General features: G+C 41.1%; 1 protein-coding gene across 1 annotated transcript in view; it reads left to right on the forward strand.

Moving 5' to 3' along the window:
- Positions 1-1,113: 1,113 nt before the first annotated feature.
- Me3 (malic enzyme 3) overlaps positions 1,114-17,173 on the forward strand; it is a 175,977-nt gene continuing 159,917 nt past the window's right edge. Inside the window, exon 1 of the mRNA XM_028774705.1 lies at positions 1,114-1,319. Coding sequence (XP_028630538.1) covers positions 1,137-1,319 — 183 coding nt within the window. The 5' untranslated portion in view covers positions 1,114-1,136. The remainder of the gene's footprint in view (positions 1,320-17,173) is intronic.

Below are 17,173 nucleotides of genomic sequence, written 5' to 3' on the forward strand. Positions count from 1 at the left end.
ACCTACTTAGGAAGTGAGGGACTCAGATAAACCGAAGAGAACATTCTGCAAAGCTGGAAATGTTTCGTACCTATGTACATTCACACACCCTCTCAACCAGTTAAAAAAATTTCTTGCTGTAACTGGGGAAATGGATTTTATTTTCTTTATTTGGAGTTTGTGTGTTTATTTATTTTCCTTTTGTTGGATATTTTCTTTATTTACATTTCAAATGTTATCTTCTTTCCAGGTCTCCCCTCCAGAAACCCCCTATCCCATCCCCCCTCTTCCTGCCTCTATGAGGGTGCTCCCCCACCCATCCACTCACTCCTGCCTTCCAGCTCTGGCATTCCCCTACAATGGGGCATCAAACCCCTCAGTATTTTCCTTAGAGTATTACAGCTACCTGTAGCTAATGGTTACTATACTGGACAGCATCCTTGCACAATGCCTTGCTCAATTGGTGGAGGCACGCTGATCCTCAAGTGCTCTCCCCTAGGTGATTTTCAGTCCTCTGGATAGAGTGTGCCAGGGTACCAAACCACAAAAGTCCTGATGTGGGAGGAAACAGCTTCATCTTGTCTTGTTATGAAGAGCCCCCATGCGTATCCTCGAGGGAAGTCTGGTCCCGCGGAAGCAAAGATTTGGGGACTGTTTTTACTGAACGCATCAGTCCCGAGAGCTAACGCTGCCTGTGCTGCGCGGTGCTGCCTTCGGCCAGAGAGTGACAGGGGACAATAGCATCTTGCCCCACCTGCCCTCAGTGGAACTGCATAGACTTCAGCTTCTTCAGTTAGGCAGGTAAGCGGAAGAAGGAGAAACCAAGGCCAACCACATGTACTGAGGGTGCGGGGACCTCTCAGAGAATACTCTCCTGTATGGGGGTAGGGAGGCACGGGCTGTCTCCCGCACATGATCTGCTTTCTGGGCTTGCTTTCGCTTTGCTGGCTGCGGGGTGAGCATCGCAACCAAGCAAGGAGCAGGTGGCCTCGGACAAGGGCGGAGGCTAGCGCCTTGAATCCATCGGGAACCCCTAGCCTCTCCGAGAATACAAGTCCCGGCGCAGGTTCGGCGCCCTACTGGCGCGCAGGACCTGGCTTAACTAGAGGGCACCCCTGACCTTGGTCTCGCCCTGGTTCCAGGTCTGTGCCAGGACGATGGGCGCCGCGCTGGGCACTGGCGCACGGCTGACCTCACTGCCTCGCATAGCCTGCGGCAGTCTTCGGCGCCAGGCACCCTCCGCGCCCGCCCTGGGCTGCCACTCCAAGTCTGGCCCGCCTCGCCCCATACCCCTGAAGAAGCGCGGATACGATGTCACCAGGAACCCCCATCTCAACAAGGTAATGGTCCGGATAGGAAGTTGGATCCTGTGGTTAGCTGGGAAGGACGCCCCGCCCCCTGGGCTTGGGACGAAGCCCATGGCGTCCTTCCAGGGCCCTTCTGGTTTTGTCTAGTGGATATTGCTGTTTGCTTTGGCCTTTTCGTCCCCCTCTTGACATGGAGAGAGGTGATCGGTTTTACTGACCTTAATTTCCTCAGCAAAAACAATACAGACCCAGTGAGTATTTCCGATGGTCCCTCTGACCTAGAGTCAGATTTCCAGCAGATCTTGAGGACAATGCATTTGACCTCCATGAATTAAAAGTATCTGTTAGAGATTTCTTAGGAATGTTGCAAGGTTTAAAAGGAAAAACAGGAAAACGGAGGCAGAATTCTTAGCACTGACTCGAGCACCAATGAGATAATAAGTGTTAGCTAAGGTTATGATGAATATCTGGGAAAAATGAATCCATGAGACAGAAAAGTCTAGAATTAAAGAACTTTTACTACTGGAAGGATAATTAAAGATCTGAATTTAAACCAGTCCTGTAACAGAATTTGGAACAAAGGGGTCTTGGCCAAGTTGACAAATGCAGATCTCTAATGTTTGGCCGTGTTCAGCCCACTGCAGATACCTGCATATTAACCTAGGAATACACCTCCTTCTTATGGCAGTCAAGTTTGTATCTTTGGTTCAGAGGATTGTGGAGAACGGAAGCCAGAAGCCAAGACTAAAGCCAGTCTCCCAACCCCCACAGTTTTTCATATTTAACTAGCAGGCTCAGCGTTCTTCAGTCTAATAATATGAATGAATGATCGATCACCATTCCTACCTCATTTGATTATTGTAAAACATTTCAAAACCACTGGATTTGAACTAACATTTTAAGCTATCATAAGTGCTTGCCAACCAATTACTGCAAATAAAATGTGAATACACCTCACGCAGGAAGTTTTCAAAGATGTTAGTAGTTTCTCTGATTCAAGACAGTGAAATTCCAATGAGGCAACCTCTATGGAAAATGCGATTTTAAAGGATGAAGCCAACCATATGGTGCCACGTATGTTTCCTACAGCATTAATAGGAACTAAGGAAAACATTGTATGCTCAGTGGTCACTTGTCACACTGACCCCTGCTCACCAACAAGACCTTGAGTTCCCAGTACACGGCTCCTTTCCAAAGCATTTAAGGTATTTACCTCTGCTTGAATTGCTTTGGTAGTGCTAGAAGGTGAGAACAGCTTTCAGCAAACAAACAAACAAACATACAAACAAAAATCCCTTTACCAAAACTATATCTAGAGGAAGGGCTACAGGTGAGGCTTGATGAAGAACGTGGAGGTGACTCCTTAATGGTGCAGTCTTGTTTTGGTCTCTTTTCTGGCCTTATGATGGCAGTATCCTTTATGTGAAGTCTGAGTAGGCCACTTCAGACTCTGTAGAGATTCTCTTCCCATTCCCAAGCCAATCACCAGTAACTCAAGCCTCCTGGAGCCCAGAGCCTCCACCCAGAATTGAAGGTAAAGCTTAAGGCAAGTTCATCCCCACCAATCATCTTAGAATAGAAGAGACACTGTTCCCCACAATAAACCCATAAATGTTATAAGAGGGGAGAGAGGGGGACTCTGGTGAGCCAAGAAATATACTACAACTCTAGGTTTCAATTACTTTAACAATTGCCTTAGCTGTATGGGCACATTACCAATTGGTAGTTATTATATTGTGTGTAGTTACAAAAATAACATTTTTTTAGTCCTGGGTTTTGGTCCCCTAAAACAATTCTTGTCCCCTATGTAAATTGTTCGAGTGTTTATCTTCCCAAGTAACAAAAATGGAAGGTCATTCATTAATGTATGTGGCCTGAGATTTTCATAATCCCATACATCATTAAAGATACCTGACACTTGTCAGAGGTAAGGAATATTGTCTGGGATGCTGTTGAAATCCAGTTGCATCCCTCTTCTGCAATAAAAAGTCATCTTCCAGGGAGCTGCTTGAATGCCCTTCTCTTCCATCTGGTGGCCCTTGGCATTTGGTGTTTCCAGAGAAGGCTTCCAGATTTCTCTCAGCTAGATGGGACAATTGTGATGAGGTTAAATGGAACAACAAGGTTATCGGAGAGGAACACTAGGAGGGGGGCAGCTTTGAATGGTCTTTGGTGTTGTGATTAGTGAGCAGGTCTGTGAATAGCCGTTTTCTAGAATGCAAGGTCTTTGTGAGCAAAGACTGAAAGAATGAAGTTCTGGTACCTGTGCCTAGACCACAGTATTGCAGAGAAGCTCTTGGGGATCTAACATTCAGGCTGTCTCTGCATCCATTGTACTGTGTGTTCCATCTGGAGCAGGTCTGGAAAAGGGATTACATTGAAACTGCAGGGTGCAAGAGAAGTGGGGTTGTGTGACAGAGGGTGGGCTTCTTGTTAAGTGGGGCTGCTACTGCTATTGTGTGATCACTGCCTTCTAGATCTAGCTCCGCCATATCCTGGGCATGCTATCTGTGATGGTCTTGTTCGCTTCTCCGTGGCTGATGGAAAGGTCCTCCTGATCTGCTCCTAAATCTAAATGTGAAGCCTCTTGGCATTTGCTTTTTCCCTGTTTCCTTTTGGCAAACTACTACAGTGGCTGACTAGTTTCTTTTCCACAACAAATCTTCATCAACTTGAGGACAGAGACTGACCTATCATATGAACTTCTCTCTGCCTGATTTGACATTCAATAACTATTTGCTCTTGAGTTGTCTTGAGTCATGGTCCTTTCCCCTCAACCCCATTAACATTAACCTGGTAACTTACCAACCCAGTCCTCACACTGACTGCATTCTCATTGACTATGGCCTTTTGTAGAAGCAACATACCTACCACTTGATCCTAATAGTCTAAGATTTTTCAGTCTTTCAGCAAAGTTTGTGTTATTTCCCAGCATCCACCAGCCTCTCTTTGACCTAACACCCGCAGTGGTTTTTTTTTTTTTACACAATATGCAGTTTTTTGATCTTCTGCACCTTATAGCTAAGAAAGTAAATAATGAAATAGATGTTGTAACCATCTATTGATGAATTAAATGGCACATTCCATGCAGTAGGCCCTGAGATATTTCAAGACAGAGGAGAAACAGCCTCCCTCACATGCAAACTTGGCATATTTCAGTCCATGACTATATGAAAGTGATCAACTCTCAGGGCCTGAGATTCTGGGCACAAACAAGCCTCAGTGGAATCACCTCCGCATTCAGACTCCTACATAGATACAAGTTGTTTTTGAGGCACCTGTCTTTTCTTAGTGGCAGCTTACTTTCTCTCCTTGGATGAGGGAAGTGTCTCCTTTATTCACCATTCAGGAGATGGTGGATGGGTTGTTTGGAGAAGTGGAGGTTTATCAGTAATGTGAGTAATATGTTTTCCTAAGACCTGAGTGTCAGATATGATAGACAACCAGGCTTATTGATTGGAAGATAAACAATGGATTACTGACAAAACATGAATTCTATATGCAGTTTACTCCATACCGGAGTCTCTGGCACACTGGTGCAGGGAGTAGAAATGCAAATGCTTTTTGAATATTTCAAGACGAAATGAACAAAAACAGGTTGAAACTCAGTCTTTTCCTGTTGAATACTGGCCTCTCTTCATGGACTTGATATTGCCATGTGGTAAAACAGCTGAGAAATGTTATGACTCTGTGCTTAGGACAGCTAAAAAAAAAAAAAAAAACCCTTGTGTTAAATATGCTAGGTCAGGCCAATCTGACAAAAACACCAAATACACAGGCTTAAACAAGATAGAATTACAAATCCGATAAACAAGTCTGAGTGGGCATTTGTGAGTTGTAATGAGGCTTGATCTTGTTACTCAGTAGTTGTCACTGTGCCTTTTGTATTTGATGGTCCAAAATGGTGACACCTTCTATACCTTTAATTCCACGGAGTCCACAGGCAAGAGGAAACATTGCTTTTAAAAGCAAGGTTTAGAAAATTTAAATATCATTTCTATTCAAATCTACTTGACCCGAATTTAGTAACATGCACATTTAGCTGTAACTTTGGAGGTTGGGGGGGTTAAGTCCTCTGGTTGGACATCCATGTTTTCAGCTAAAAATTCTCTATTAAAGAAGAGGTATTTGGGGAAACTGTCAGAAAATGTTTATCTGAACCTTTCATTCTTTTACTTTGTCAATTTTTCCTCTACCTTTAAAGTCTGTTTCTCTACATCCTCACTAACACCAATTCTGTTCTCACATATCTCCTCAGAGCTAGCTCTTTAAACTAAGCAAACATTCTACCGTTGAGCTATAGATCCAGCCTTCCAGTGTCTAATTTAGGTTCCACTTAGTCAAGGATTCTTGGCTGACATACCTCAGCTATGCAGCCCACAGTTAACAGGCAGAACGAGTGAAGGAGTCAAGTCGTTACCAGAGTTGTTAGAGTCAATGCCGGCTCACTGGTAGCTTGACAAGATAGTTCAGCTCTCTGTATGCAGTAGACCAATTAAAGATGGAAATAATAGTGGGAACTAGAGGAAGGGTATTTATTCAGTATGACTGCATTGGGAAGAGGAACAAATGAATAGATCCAGTGGTATCCTAGTATTCATGCTTCAGATACTGGCCTAAGATTTGGGTTTAGAGAGAGAGGAAGAGTGTATCTCAGCAGCACTGGTCAAGTCATGGTCCTCTCTATTACTGGCTCATCATGAACACATTACTGTCTCCTAGTCCTTGGTCTACCCTGAAAATGGTCAGCCCCGGGTAAATCTCTTGTTAGGAGACAAGCTTCCCTTCTAGCTGGCTCCAGGACCTCAACCTTTTCTGTCCTCAGAATGAATCTTAGAAAATTCCAATTCCTTGGACTCCATTGTCTCTATAGTCTGATCATCCAAGGAAAAGACACAAGTGTCTCACTTTAGAAATTCAGAGTATATTTCCTATCAAGATGGCTACAAACTATGTGAAGCATTCCGAATGACCTCTGAGGGGGTTCTCTAAATTCTTCATTTTCCTTCACATCTCTTTTCACCAAAAGTCCTTCTTCAGTGCATCTGCTCCCCTAAGATCCACATCACCATTGTTGACATGCCCAGTGGGATGAGCGTAAGTCTCACATTAGATATCTAGGGCATGGATCAGAGTCAGGAGGTCCAGCTTCAGGCAGTAATTCTAGTGTCCTTGAGCCCCCATCCTCCACTTCTGATGCCATAGGGCTTCTATTCCTGCTCTAACAGTCAGGGAGACAGAGGGATTCTAAGAAGAAATGGGAATTCTGAGGCAGTGGTTCTCAACTTGTGGGTTACATTTCAGATGTCCTTCATATTTACATTTATAACAGTAGCAAAATTACAGTTTTGAAGTAGCAACAAAATAATTTTATGGTTGGGGTCTCCACAATATGAGGAACTGTATTTGAGGACCACAGCATTAGAACCATGGCTCTAAGGCATCAAAAGTAGAGCACAGGGACTCATGGATGCCATAGCAGGAACAGCTTCACTTCCAAATACCTGAAAAAGGAACGTTTGGGAAAGGTGCCAGAAGCTCTGGAAGGAGATTTACTGTTCCTGGAACCTGAAGTTAATTTGCAAAGTGTTTTCTCATAAGCACGTGGCTATAAATAGGTGACTCATTCTCTAGAGAACATAGACCATGTGTTAAATGAGTGTTTGCGTGTTCTTTATGAAAACTTCAGAATCCATTGCCAGTGAATACCTAAGGTGAAATGCACAATGCTAAGTCAACTCTACAGCCATGACTGTTACTATTTTTAAAAAATGCAAGTCTGGAAAACAGTTTGGATGTCAATATCTGAAAATGCCTGCTTTGTAAGAGAGGTGTATTGGGAACCTTATTTTCTCCTTTCAGAATTCCTTAACATTCCAGTATCTTTTCAATTTTAGGTAATGGTTTCTAATGAGACAAGGTTATTGAGTAAATAACACCTAAATCAACTTTTAGAAGTTGATGCATCTGTAATATATGAGGGGAAATCTTTCAGCAGTCATTTCACTTCAAGCTTTTACAATTAACTATCTTCTGCTGCCAGCTTTAAAAATAGTTGTAAACAACAATATGTAGATTACATAAGCAACTACATGAATAACAAATCCTTTAGAGAAACATGTGCTGTCTGGCTCTGACCTGGGCCAACTGGCATCTTAGAATGTTCTAAGGCTTGGCTATATAAAGTTTCTTTGGACATGTTTTCAAGCCCATCTCTGGTTTCCCTACTTCAGTTTCTCTTGGTTGCCCTTGGACTTTGTAGACTCTGAAGTTTATGACTTTATTAGTTTTATTTGACTTTGCATTTTGCCACCTCTACCAAAGATTCCTTTTTTTTATCTGGTCTCTGTTTTCTAAATGCCAGTCTCGCAGAGAGGGTGGGACCATAGCCTTTTGATATGTTGGCCATTGCAGGATGCTAATGTGAGCGCTTTTGTTTGCAGACGGATTACAGCTCACTTACAATCCCTTCACTTTGATGTGGGGAAAGTACATTTGGAAGTCCTTTGGGGTGGCGTTTGACTGCGTTTCTGAGGCAGAGCACAAAAGATGTTCTATGATTGCGTGATGAAAGTCTACAACTGGAGGTGCTGAGGTCAGCGGTTAAAAGCACGCATTCATTCTGCACCCAAAGGGTTGCCAGGCAGCCTGGTTAAAACACAGTTCTTACCGAAAGGACACAGAAAAGAGGGAAATACACCCAGTAATTTGAGGAGAGGGGATTTTGATGAAAAGATCACCAGCTTTTGAGGGACTTGAATAAGAGAAAAATCAATGCTGTGTTTACTTTTACAACGACTGGAAACTAGAGGCCAGTCAAGTGTATAACTGTATGGTTGGCAACTAGAGATTAATATATTTTTTTGGTCTCACTGGTGTTTTTCTTTGATTGTGAAATAGCAGACCATCCACACTATTTTTCTTGAAACACATTTGCTACAGTGTAGAATTATGGAGAAAGCAGGCTCTGTTGATTCCTTGTGCAAAACAGAAGGATGCCCTTCTCATTCACCCAAATTAGCATCTCTTCAGAGTTATGGGGCTATTGAGTGACTTCCTAGGCTGAAACCACCAGGCATGCTCTGCAGGGAAACTCCAACTTAGTTCATTGTCCCTCTCCTCTCTTCTGTGGTTTTAAGAAAAGCTTTGAGGAGTCTAGCTCAGATGCCTATTTGGCCAATTTTTCTTTAGTTTTGTTATGGAGAAGATTCATACAGCAATTACAACAGCTAACACTTTCAGGAGATACACTGTATCCAGAATTATTGAAAGCAGTTTACATAGGTATTAACTTACTTGATGCAATATCTCAACCCTTTGAGGTAGACATTATATTACAGATGAGGAAAAAAGTCAGCAAGTAGGTAACTAACTGTTCTATGCTCTTCCTGTTCAGTATGGCACAGTGGCACTTAAAACTAGGCTATCTAATTTTAAGGTCCACACCTGCACACTTGTGTGCACTAGACTCCCATTTTACTAGATCTTTCTTACTTAAGACTTACTGTATGCAGCTTGATGAGAATGTCTTCCCATGGTAATAACTAATATATTCCTGTTCCCTTATGTGGCCATTGACTTCTACTCACTTGGCTCAAATCAGGGAATCCCCAAATTGAGGGAGCTCTAAATATCATCACTACGTGTCTTCTAGTCACTCTTTAAATATGTGTAATTCTACCCAAACTCATTGTTTATGTATTTAATTCATCAATAGCTATTTTATGAGTCCCTATTCCACTTGAATCAGTGAATACTTAAGTCCTGGCAAATTCAGCATTTCTTCTCCCTGTGAGTAGCTTACAGTGTAAGACAGGTGCAGGTGAGGACCAGGGAAGATCTGTAGGCAGTTTCAGCCTGCTGGGGAAGTGTAACGAGAAAGGCATCTGTACAGAGCATGAAAGAGATGTGCTCTCCTGACTGTGGTTTGGGGCTGATGTGAATAGATGCCTCAGAGCTGGCAGGTGAAGGTGATGGTGAGGAAGAGGTATAAGTGAAACCATAAGAGGCTTGCCACCCGTTGTTACTGAGGTGGGATGGACAGGAATTGAATAGCCTGCACTGGGCCTTCTTTGAAGAGAACCGTGCAACATTATTTTGTCAGTGCCCTTTCTCGCTGTTTCAATAAAATGCCTGCCAAAAAGCAGCATACTAGAAGAAGACTTTGTTTTATCATACAGTTCAAAGGGAGGTAGTCCATCATGGTGAGGAAAGGACTGTAAATGTAGCAGGAGGCGGCTAGTCACATTGTTTTCATATTCAGGAACCAGGAGAGAACAGGAAGTGAAGCCTGGCTATAAAGATCACAAGGCTTACCCACTCTGACCTACTTCCTCTACTGAGACCCCATCTCTTAAACATGCCAGTTTTCCCAGACCAGCTGGAGGTCAAGTGTTCAAATACATGAGCCCAGGGGGGACATTTCATGTCCAAACCATCACAATTACCAAATGTCTAATTTGGCAAATGGAGTTAACGTCTCCAGCACTTGGATATGGCCTTCACATCTATTTTCTTGCTTGTTTATTTTTATTGCTTTTATGTTGCACATAGATGGAAATATCATTTATATCAGGTCACTTATCAAAATCTTCAGTGCACTTCAGAACTCATCATCTCCTCTTCCACACTTTGTAGAGTGCCCCACAAAAGCCATTTGTCGCTCCTCTGCATTCTTTCGACATGTAGATGGCACTGGCTCTTCTCCAATTTTGTCTCAGTGTTCACATACCAGTCATGTGCCAGTCTCCAGAACTTGTGTTATATTTAGATCCAAGGCTTTTTCTTAGACATGCATAGACAGTCATAGCATACACTCAATAAACAGCATAACTAGGAAGAAGACAATGCAGCCACTGCACTCTTTCAGCTTTTCTGAAAAATAAAAATAAAAAACTTGATCTGACAATATAAATTATTTTTAGACCTGTCCATGGAACTTGGAGAATTTTTAAATCCAACAACAATCTTCATTCTAGCCATACACATTTTGAGGGGGAAAAGGTGTCTCCAGAAAATGTTTTCTGCTCTGAAGTTGGGTACTAGGTGTACTTCATCTAAGAAATACCATCTTTATGATGAGATTATTGTCCTTATCCAAGAACTAATACAAAGACAAACTTAGACCTGCTGTAACTGGTAATAGGTTCAAGGACTTTGTTGGTGAAAGAAAACCGTCAGCTAGAATCAGCTGTGTTTGACCCATCAAGAACCACTGCCTGTAACCAGGTATTAGGCAACAGAACATATAGCCTAAAATCTAGGGAACTTGGGATCAGAATATACTGTGTTTTCCAATATGGTTTAATACATTCCTCGAGGATTCATATGATGAATTTTAATTCTTATTATAAGATGCAGAGTAGATATTTACTATACTCTGTATGATATTCAGAGGTAGGGATATTGGGAGGTGATTAGGATTATATACAGCCATCATAGTAGTGTTCCCAGGATTGGATAGCTTGTATTACCATGAACCAATTTTAAGAAACTCATCACCATATATGACCCATAGATGTTGGAACCAAAATAAAACCCAGCCTCAGGTACTTAGGAATAGCAATTTAAAATGAACTGCTACAATTCTAATCCCAGCCCTGCCATTTACTAGGTTCAGGGTCTTTGGAAAGCTAATTTTGAGCCTGTTTACCCATCTGTGATGGGAATGGCAATAAAATACATTTTCTTGATAGATTCTTCTAATAATTAAATGAAACAATATATCTAAAGTGCATTGTAAGCCTTCAGTTAATTCTCAGTCCACATCTCTAACGTTTCTAACATAGTACAAGCTCTCTGTGTATCACAAACATGGAAAGCTTCAAGACCTAGTCCCTGCCTATGTAGAGTAACCAATCCAGAAGGAGAGTGGAAAGCCCAAGCATCAAACCCATTCTCATGGGCCTGACAGATTTGCTGGAAGAGGAGTAAGTCAGGGGAGGGGCAGGCTAGGTGAGATCATTCTTTGATAATTTCTTTGTACTTCCTGGAGCTTTTATCTGTATCAACTAAGCATTTGTCTAAAAGAACCTTAGGTAAAAATGTCTGCAGAAGTAGAAATTTGAGTGTCATTCAAATAGATTTTCTGGAAACTGAGTCTGGTGTTAAAGACGGTGCTGCTGCCATCAATTTCAGAACTTTGTTCCCAATGTTTTGACACATGATAAGCAGCATTTTAAAAACTACTTCAAATTTGAAAGTCCAAATTTAGGTAGATCTCTATTTCATCAGTCTCAGAAGATTATAACAGTAAGACAACAGATAAGAGAATGTTTATGATGACACTTTAGAGACATAAAAGTCAAAATATTGCCTCAAACTCAGACAACTACGGCCTGGCTGACCCAACTTGACTTGATAACATTCAAATTGGATACAGTGGTTTGGAATTGGTCCATTCTAGGAGAGTTTATGTATGCTCTACTGTGGGCAATACACTTGTGTGTGTGTGTGTGTTTGTGTGCATGTATGTGTGTGTGTGTTAAGTGAGCATTTCCCTCTGATAGAATTTAGGGTGAGCACTTTCTGAACAGAGTTGAGAGGCCATCTCACCCAGTACTTTGTGTTTTGGAAGACACTATTCTATCCTTGTACATTATTTTACAGATAAGGTTCTAGAGATAGAGGAATCAACATTCATATTGCCTAGAGGATGAGCAGAAGAAGAGTACACAAGTTATTGCTATCTCTTTCTCTCCTTTAATCAATGTGTGTGTGTGTGTGTGTGTGTGTGTGTGTATACATATGTACATGTATGAGGAGAGATATATATGCATTGTGTGAATGCCAAAGGACACTGGACTTCCTCAGTTACACTACCCTTGATCCTGAATTTTTGAGGCACGATCCCTTACTGAGTTCATTAATTCAGGTAGACCAGATGGACAGGAAGGTCAGAAATACTTGTGTCTTTCCCTCTCTGCACTGGAAATACAGTTGTGCATTCATATGCCTGAAATTTTTATATGAGTGCTGGGGATCAAATTCATACACTCTCCTTAGAAAAAAAACTTAAAGTAAAACAAAAGCAAAACAAAACAAAACAAAACTAGCATTTTGCTTTCCATCCTAAAATACTGCCTTGAACCAAGTCTTTGTTGACATATTGAGAAGTTCTTTCCAGTCTTTCTCTCCATAAAAATACTAATCATTGTCATGAACTTCAAACTGAAGCACCTGCTGACCCAGCTCTTGCTGCCACTCCTCTGTCCATTCTGATGCACAGAATGTTCCCAAATGCACCTTCTTCTTAGATTTCTTTCTTTCTTTCTTTCTTTCTTTCTTTCTTTCTTTCTTTCTTTCTTTCTTTCTTTCTTTTTTTTGCAGTAATATGACCTTAAAAATCGTCCACAAACTCCTGGCAGAAAGCTGAGTCCTTATGTCAGACTCCCCTTTCTTATCTCTTTCATTTTATTTTTGATCTCTTCCAGCCCAGAGTTATTTGTTTTGACTGGTTAAACCATTTGAGGTCACAGGGACAGCAAATAGCAACACAGCTGCTGCTTGATGAAACCGGAGGAGGGGTGGTTGGTATCGAGAAAAAGCCATTAATAATCATTTTTAGAAACAGTCTTTGAAATCCACCCATCAAAATTAACCCATTCCCCCTGCTGCTCTCACAAGAATGATAAGCAGCTTCTCCTTGCCTGTCTGTGGAGCCTCAGACACTGCCTGAGGATTGTGGCAAGGTCTGACATAAGTTCCGATGAGACAGCTGTGACAAAGCTGCAATGAAGAGAATCAGTACCTCCGGTAATCGGTTGCCATTGGTTACTGACCCCAGCTTCAGAAATGGAGGGTCCTGACCATCCCCAACAGCTCTCTTGTTGACTTAAGAAGTCAGATATTCTACAACCTTCTGCCAGTTGAATAGACTGTGTCAGTTGACTCCTCTGGAACCCACAATTCCTGGGACAATAATATTAAAAATAATAAGAGCAAATCCTTATGTAATGTTTACCATGCCAGGCACTTTTATAGGTGCTTTACCTAGATTATTTCTGAACAGAAGTATTGTAAAGTAGAAAAACTTAGCCTATAGTTTTCTTTTCCTCCTGTTTCCATAGCTTCTTCTCTCTTAGACAATGCTTTCCAGGACATGTCCTAAAGATCTTGAGTACCTCCAAGTTGCCCAAGGCTACCAGTTTACAAAATTCTTTTCTTCTTATCCTGTATTGCTTTCTTCACTGGATCTTAAACTTCCTGCCAATGCATCTGTCAGTTAAGAGACTAGCCACCACATAGCAGACACACACACATTGGATAGGGGGAAGTTGAACAGAGACAAGACAGAGAGAGACAGAGACACAAAGAGGAAAAACAGAGACAGAGAGACACGGGCACATACACAGAGGCAGAAAGAGAAACAATAAGAAACAGAGACATAGACACACAGAAACAGAGAAAGAGGCACAGAGAGACAGACAGAAGCAGAAACAGAGAAAGAGAGAGAATTTGTGAGATGATTCAGCATGTAAAGATGATGTTGCCAAACCAGACCTGAGTTCAATACCCAGTACCTACATGGTGGGAGAAGAGAACTGACTGCCTCAAGTTTTTTTCATCACTACATGTGTGCCATGGGACACGTTTATGGAGACACAGACACACTCACACACAGAGACACACCAAAGTAAACACGAAAGTGTATATGTGTATCAAAACCTTCAAAGCCAAAAGCTCAGTGACCTCCTTCTCCAACTACATCCAACCTCCCAATAGACAATTTAGCTCTGAGCTTCATCAATGATGAATGAATTCATTGATGGATGAACTCATTGATGAAGTTACTTCTCAATAGTGCCATCAGCAGAACACCAATCCTTTAGCACATGAGCCTAGGGGAAGATACTTCCTATCTAAACGATAACATGTGGAGAAAATGATACAGAATTCCCTTCAGGTGGCAAGAGAGAACTTCTGAAAGAAGTGATATTTAATAAGAGACCCATACAAAAAGCTATTGAAAAGAAGTGTTTTAGGCTGAAGAAACAATTTGTATAGAATCTGGATACACTACGTGGCTTTACATGGCAGGTTCTGAGAAATAACAGTAGATGGGCCAGTAAGAGTAAGTCAGAAAATGGAAGCTGCACAAGATCAGGGTGGAGAAGACTGGTGTGGGGGTGATGGGGTGCAGGCAGAGCTAGGAGTCTTCGCTATAAAGCAAGTATTACTAAATGCTTCTAGGCAACAAGGAACATGATATGATTTATAATAATAAATGATATTACTAGTTGCTGTCATCTAGTTATTAGATTAGAGAATGGCAAGGGAAGGAGAAAGAAAAACCTCACACCTCAAACCAGCGCCTAGTGACACACCTCCTCCAACAAGGCCACACCTCTCAATCTTTACCAACAGTTCTACTAACTAGGGGCCAATAATTCAAAATATGAGCCCATGATGACCACTTCATTCAAGCCACCACTCCTCAGATAGAGCACTGATGACAGACTAAAGAAATTATTTTACTTATGCCTAGCTTAGTGAATCAGTAAATTTATTGGAGTGACTTACAGGAGCACAGATGAGGGGTTGCTTAGGGGGAATGATTTATCAGTCAAAACAACCACGGAAAAGAAGACACAAAATTAAAATTTAAAAGATAATGGAAAGTCTAGCATGGGAGTTCAGCTCTCTGTCAGTTTGTGGACTGCCTTGAGATCATATTACTGCAAAGAAAAGCAGAAACATGGGAAGATAAACATGTAAAAATAACTATATAGAGAAGCAAGGGTTAATCAAAGGTAGCTGTATCACTAAAAAGTCCACACTAGAATAGGTAATGACTCACAACAGCTGTGTTTCTCACAACTTTCAGGCAGCTTGGCTAATCAGAGACTGTTATATCCTCAGTAATTATTTACTATTTATATAACTGTGGGAAGGGGCCTTATGAATCTTGTAAATTTCAGGAGCTTTCTGAACTTTGTAGATTTTATTTAGTTCTTGATTCTTCTGAGCCTCACTTCTCTCTAAAAGAAAAGACATAGCTATAGAACATTCTTTATCTTCCAGGAAAAAAAAAAAAACACGTGAATCAAGTCCAGATTTCCTGAGACTATTCAATGATAAATTCGATAACCACCTATGGACCTATGATAGGCTCCAGGTAAACTGGTAAAATCACAGAAACTATTGGCAAAGGCAGTCAGCTTCCATGAGGAAGATGCTGAGGATCTGCTATGGCTGGTGATGAGGAAGTTACAGACAGGAGAGCTGAAGAAACAAGAAATGGGTTTCTACCAGATTTCTTTGAGCTCCATGGCATTGTGCTGAGTTCATGGTGGTTAGTTTCAAAGAGTTTGGAATTCAGAGAAGAAACACCCCTGCAAGTTCATGAAATCACAACAGAATGATGGGTTCTGTATTATATTAAAAGTGTATAATTAATAATGTGTCCAAATAATTTTTATGTTGGTGGTAAAAATAAATAGTAAATAGGTTTCTTACAGTCCTTTTTGGTTATCATGTTAAATTAATATTTTGCCTCAAAAAAAATAGGAAAATTCTCTGATCCCTTTCCTAAGATGACATCTCATTTTCTAGTATTTCAGTGTTAAAATCTGAAAGTTATCTAGTAATTCCCTAGGCAGATGTGATGGGGAGAAGATCTTCCAAGATAATATAAGGTCATGACATGAAAAACTATGACTGACTCCAGACAGAGGAAAGAGTGTGGAGTGATGGGGCTGGAGAGCAAGATATGAGTAAGGAGTCCAGGACCAATCCTTCTAGGTGAATAATTTGACCTTAGACCTGAAGGTGAGGATGGACACTACAAAATGACCTCATTGGATCTGAGCTTTAGACCTGCCTCCAGGTAAACCAGTAAAAACAGAAACTACTAGCAAAGGCAGTCAGCTCCCCTGACGAAGATGCTGATAATCTGATGCGAATGGTGATGAGGGAGTCACAGGCATGAGAGCTGAATAAACAAGAAATGGGTTTCTACCAGATTTCCTTGAGCTCCACAGTAGCAAGTCTGAGAATTATTGCTAATATTCAGGAAAAATGGAAGCTTCATATTTATCCACCATAGATATATACTATTTAACAAGGATGTTGCATTTTTAAGCCTTTGACTAGAAAATTAAACAAAATAAAACCATAGTTAGTGACAATGTCAGAAGTTCTGCTTGTCAGTCATGAGTCTTAAATATTAGAAAATGAATTGGATAGGAATAAATGTAAGATCTTTCAGATTGTAAATTTTCTCAAAGGAATGTAAAAATGTAAGCCATGCTGGAGTTAGGATCTTTAAAGTGTTTTGTTATAATATTGATGTCATTGCTTTTTATCTAACTACCAGTTCTTGCTCTGGTTCTGTTTTCATAAAAATAACACTCCAGTTTTCACTTTTATCTCCCAGAATGTAGAAACAGTTGCCACTCACAGTGTATGGTTGAATTAGCTGGTATTTTCATTTTCTAGCCACCTATACAGTAACTGGTACCAATGTCCACATCATAAAAACATAACAACACTCCATTTCAATAGCTCAAAGAGCTCAAAAAACTTGCTTCCTTTTCTCAGGCCCCTGAAAGAAAAAAAACTTCCTTTAACTCAAAATGAAGGGCTAGGTTGACAGCTTACTTGACAAAGTTTTTGGGATGCAAGTATCAGGATCAGAGTTCAATCCCCAGAACCCAGATGAAAATAAAAGGCCCAGCATAGTGGTGAGCTCTTATAGCCTCTGCAGTGGGAAGGCTAAGACAGAAGAATCCCTGAGATTCTATGACCATCTAGCCTAATGTAATAGGCAAGTTCCAGGCCAATAAGAGACTCTGTCTCAAAACAAAATGGATAATACTCAAGGAATGATACTCAAAGTTGACTTCTACCTACACACACACACACACACACACACACACACACACACA

Source organism: Grammomys surdaster, unplaced genomic scaffold (assembly GCF_004785775.1).
Source record: "Grammomys surdaster isolate TR1022 unplaced genomic scaffold, NIH_TR_1.0 242, whole genome shotgun sequence".
NCBI classification, from domain to species: Eukaryota; Metazoa; Chordata; class Mammalia; order Rodentia; family Muridae; genus Grammomys; species Grammomys surdaster.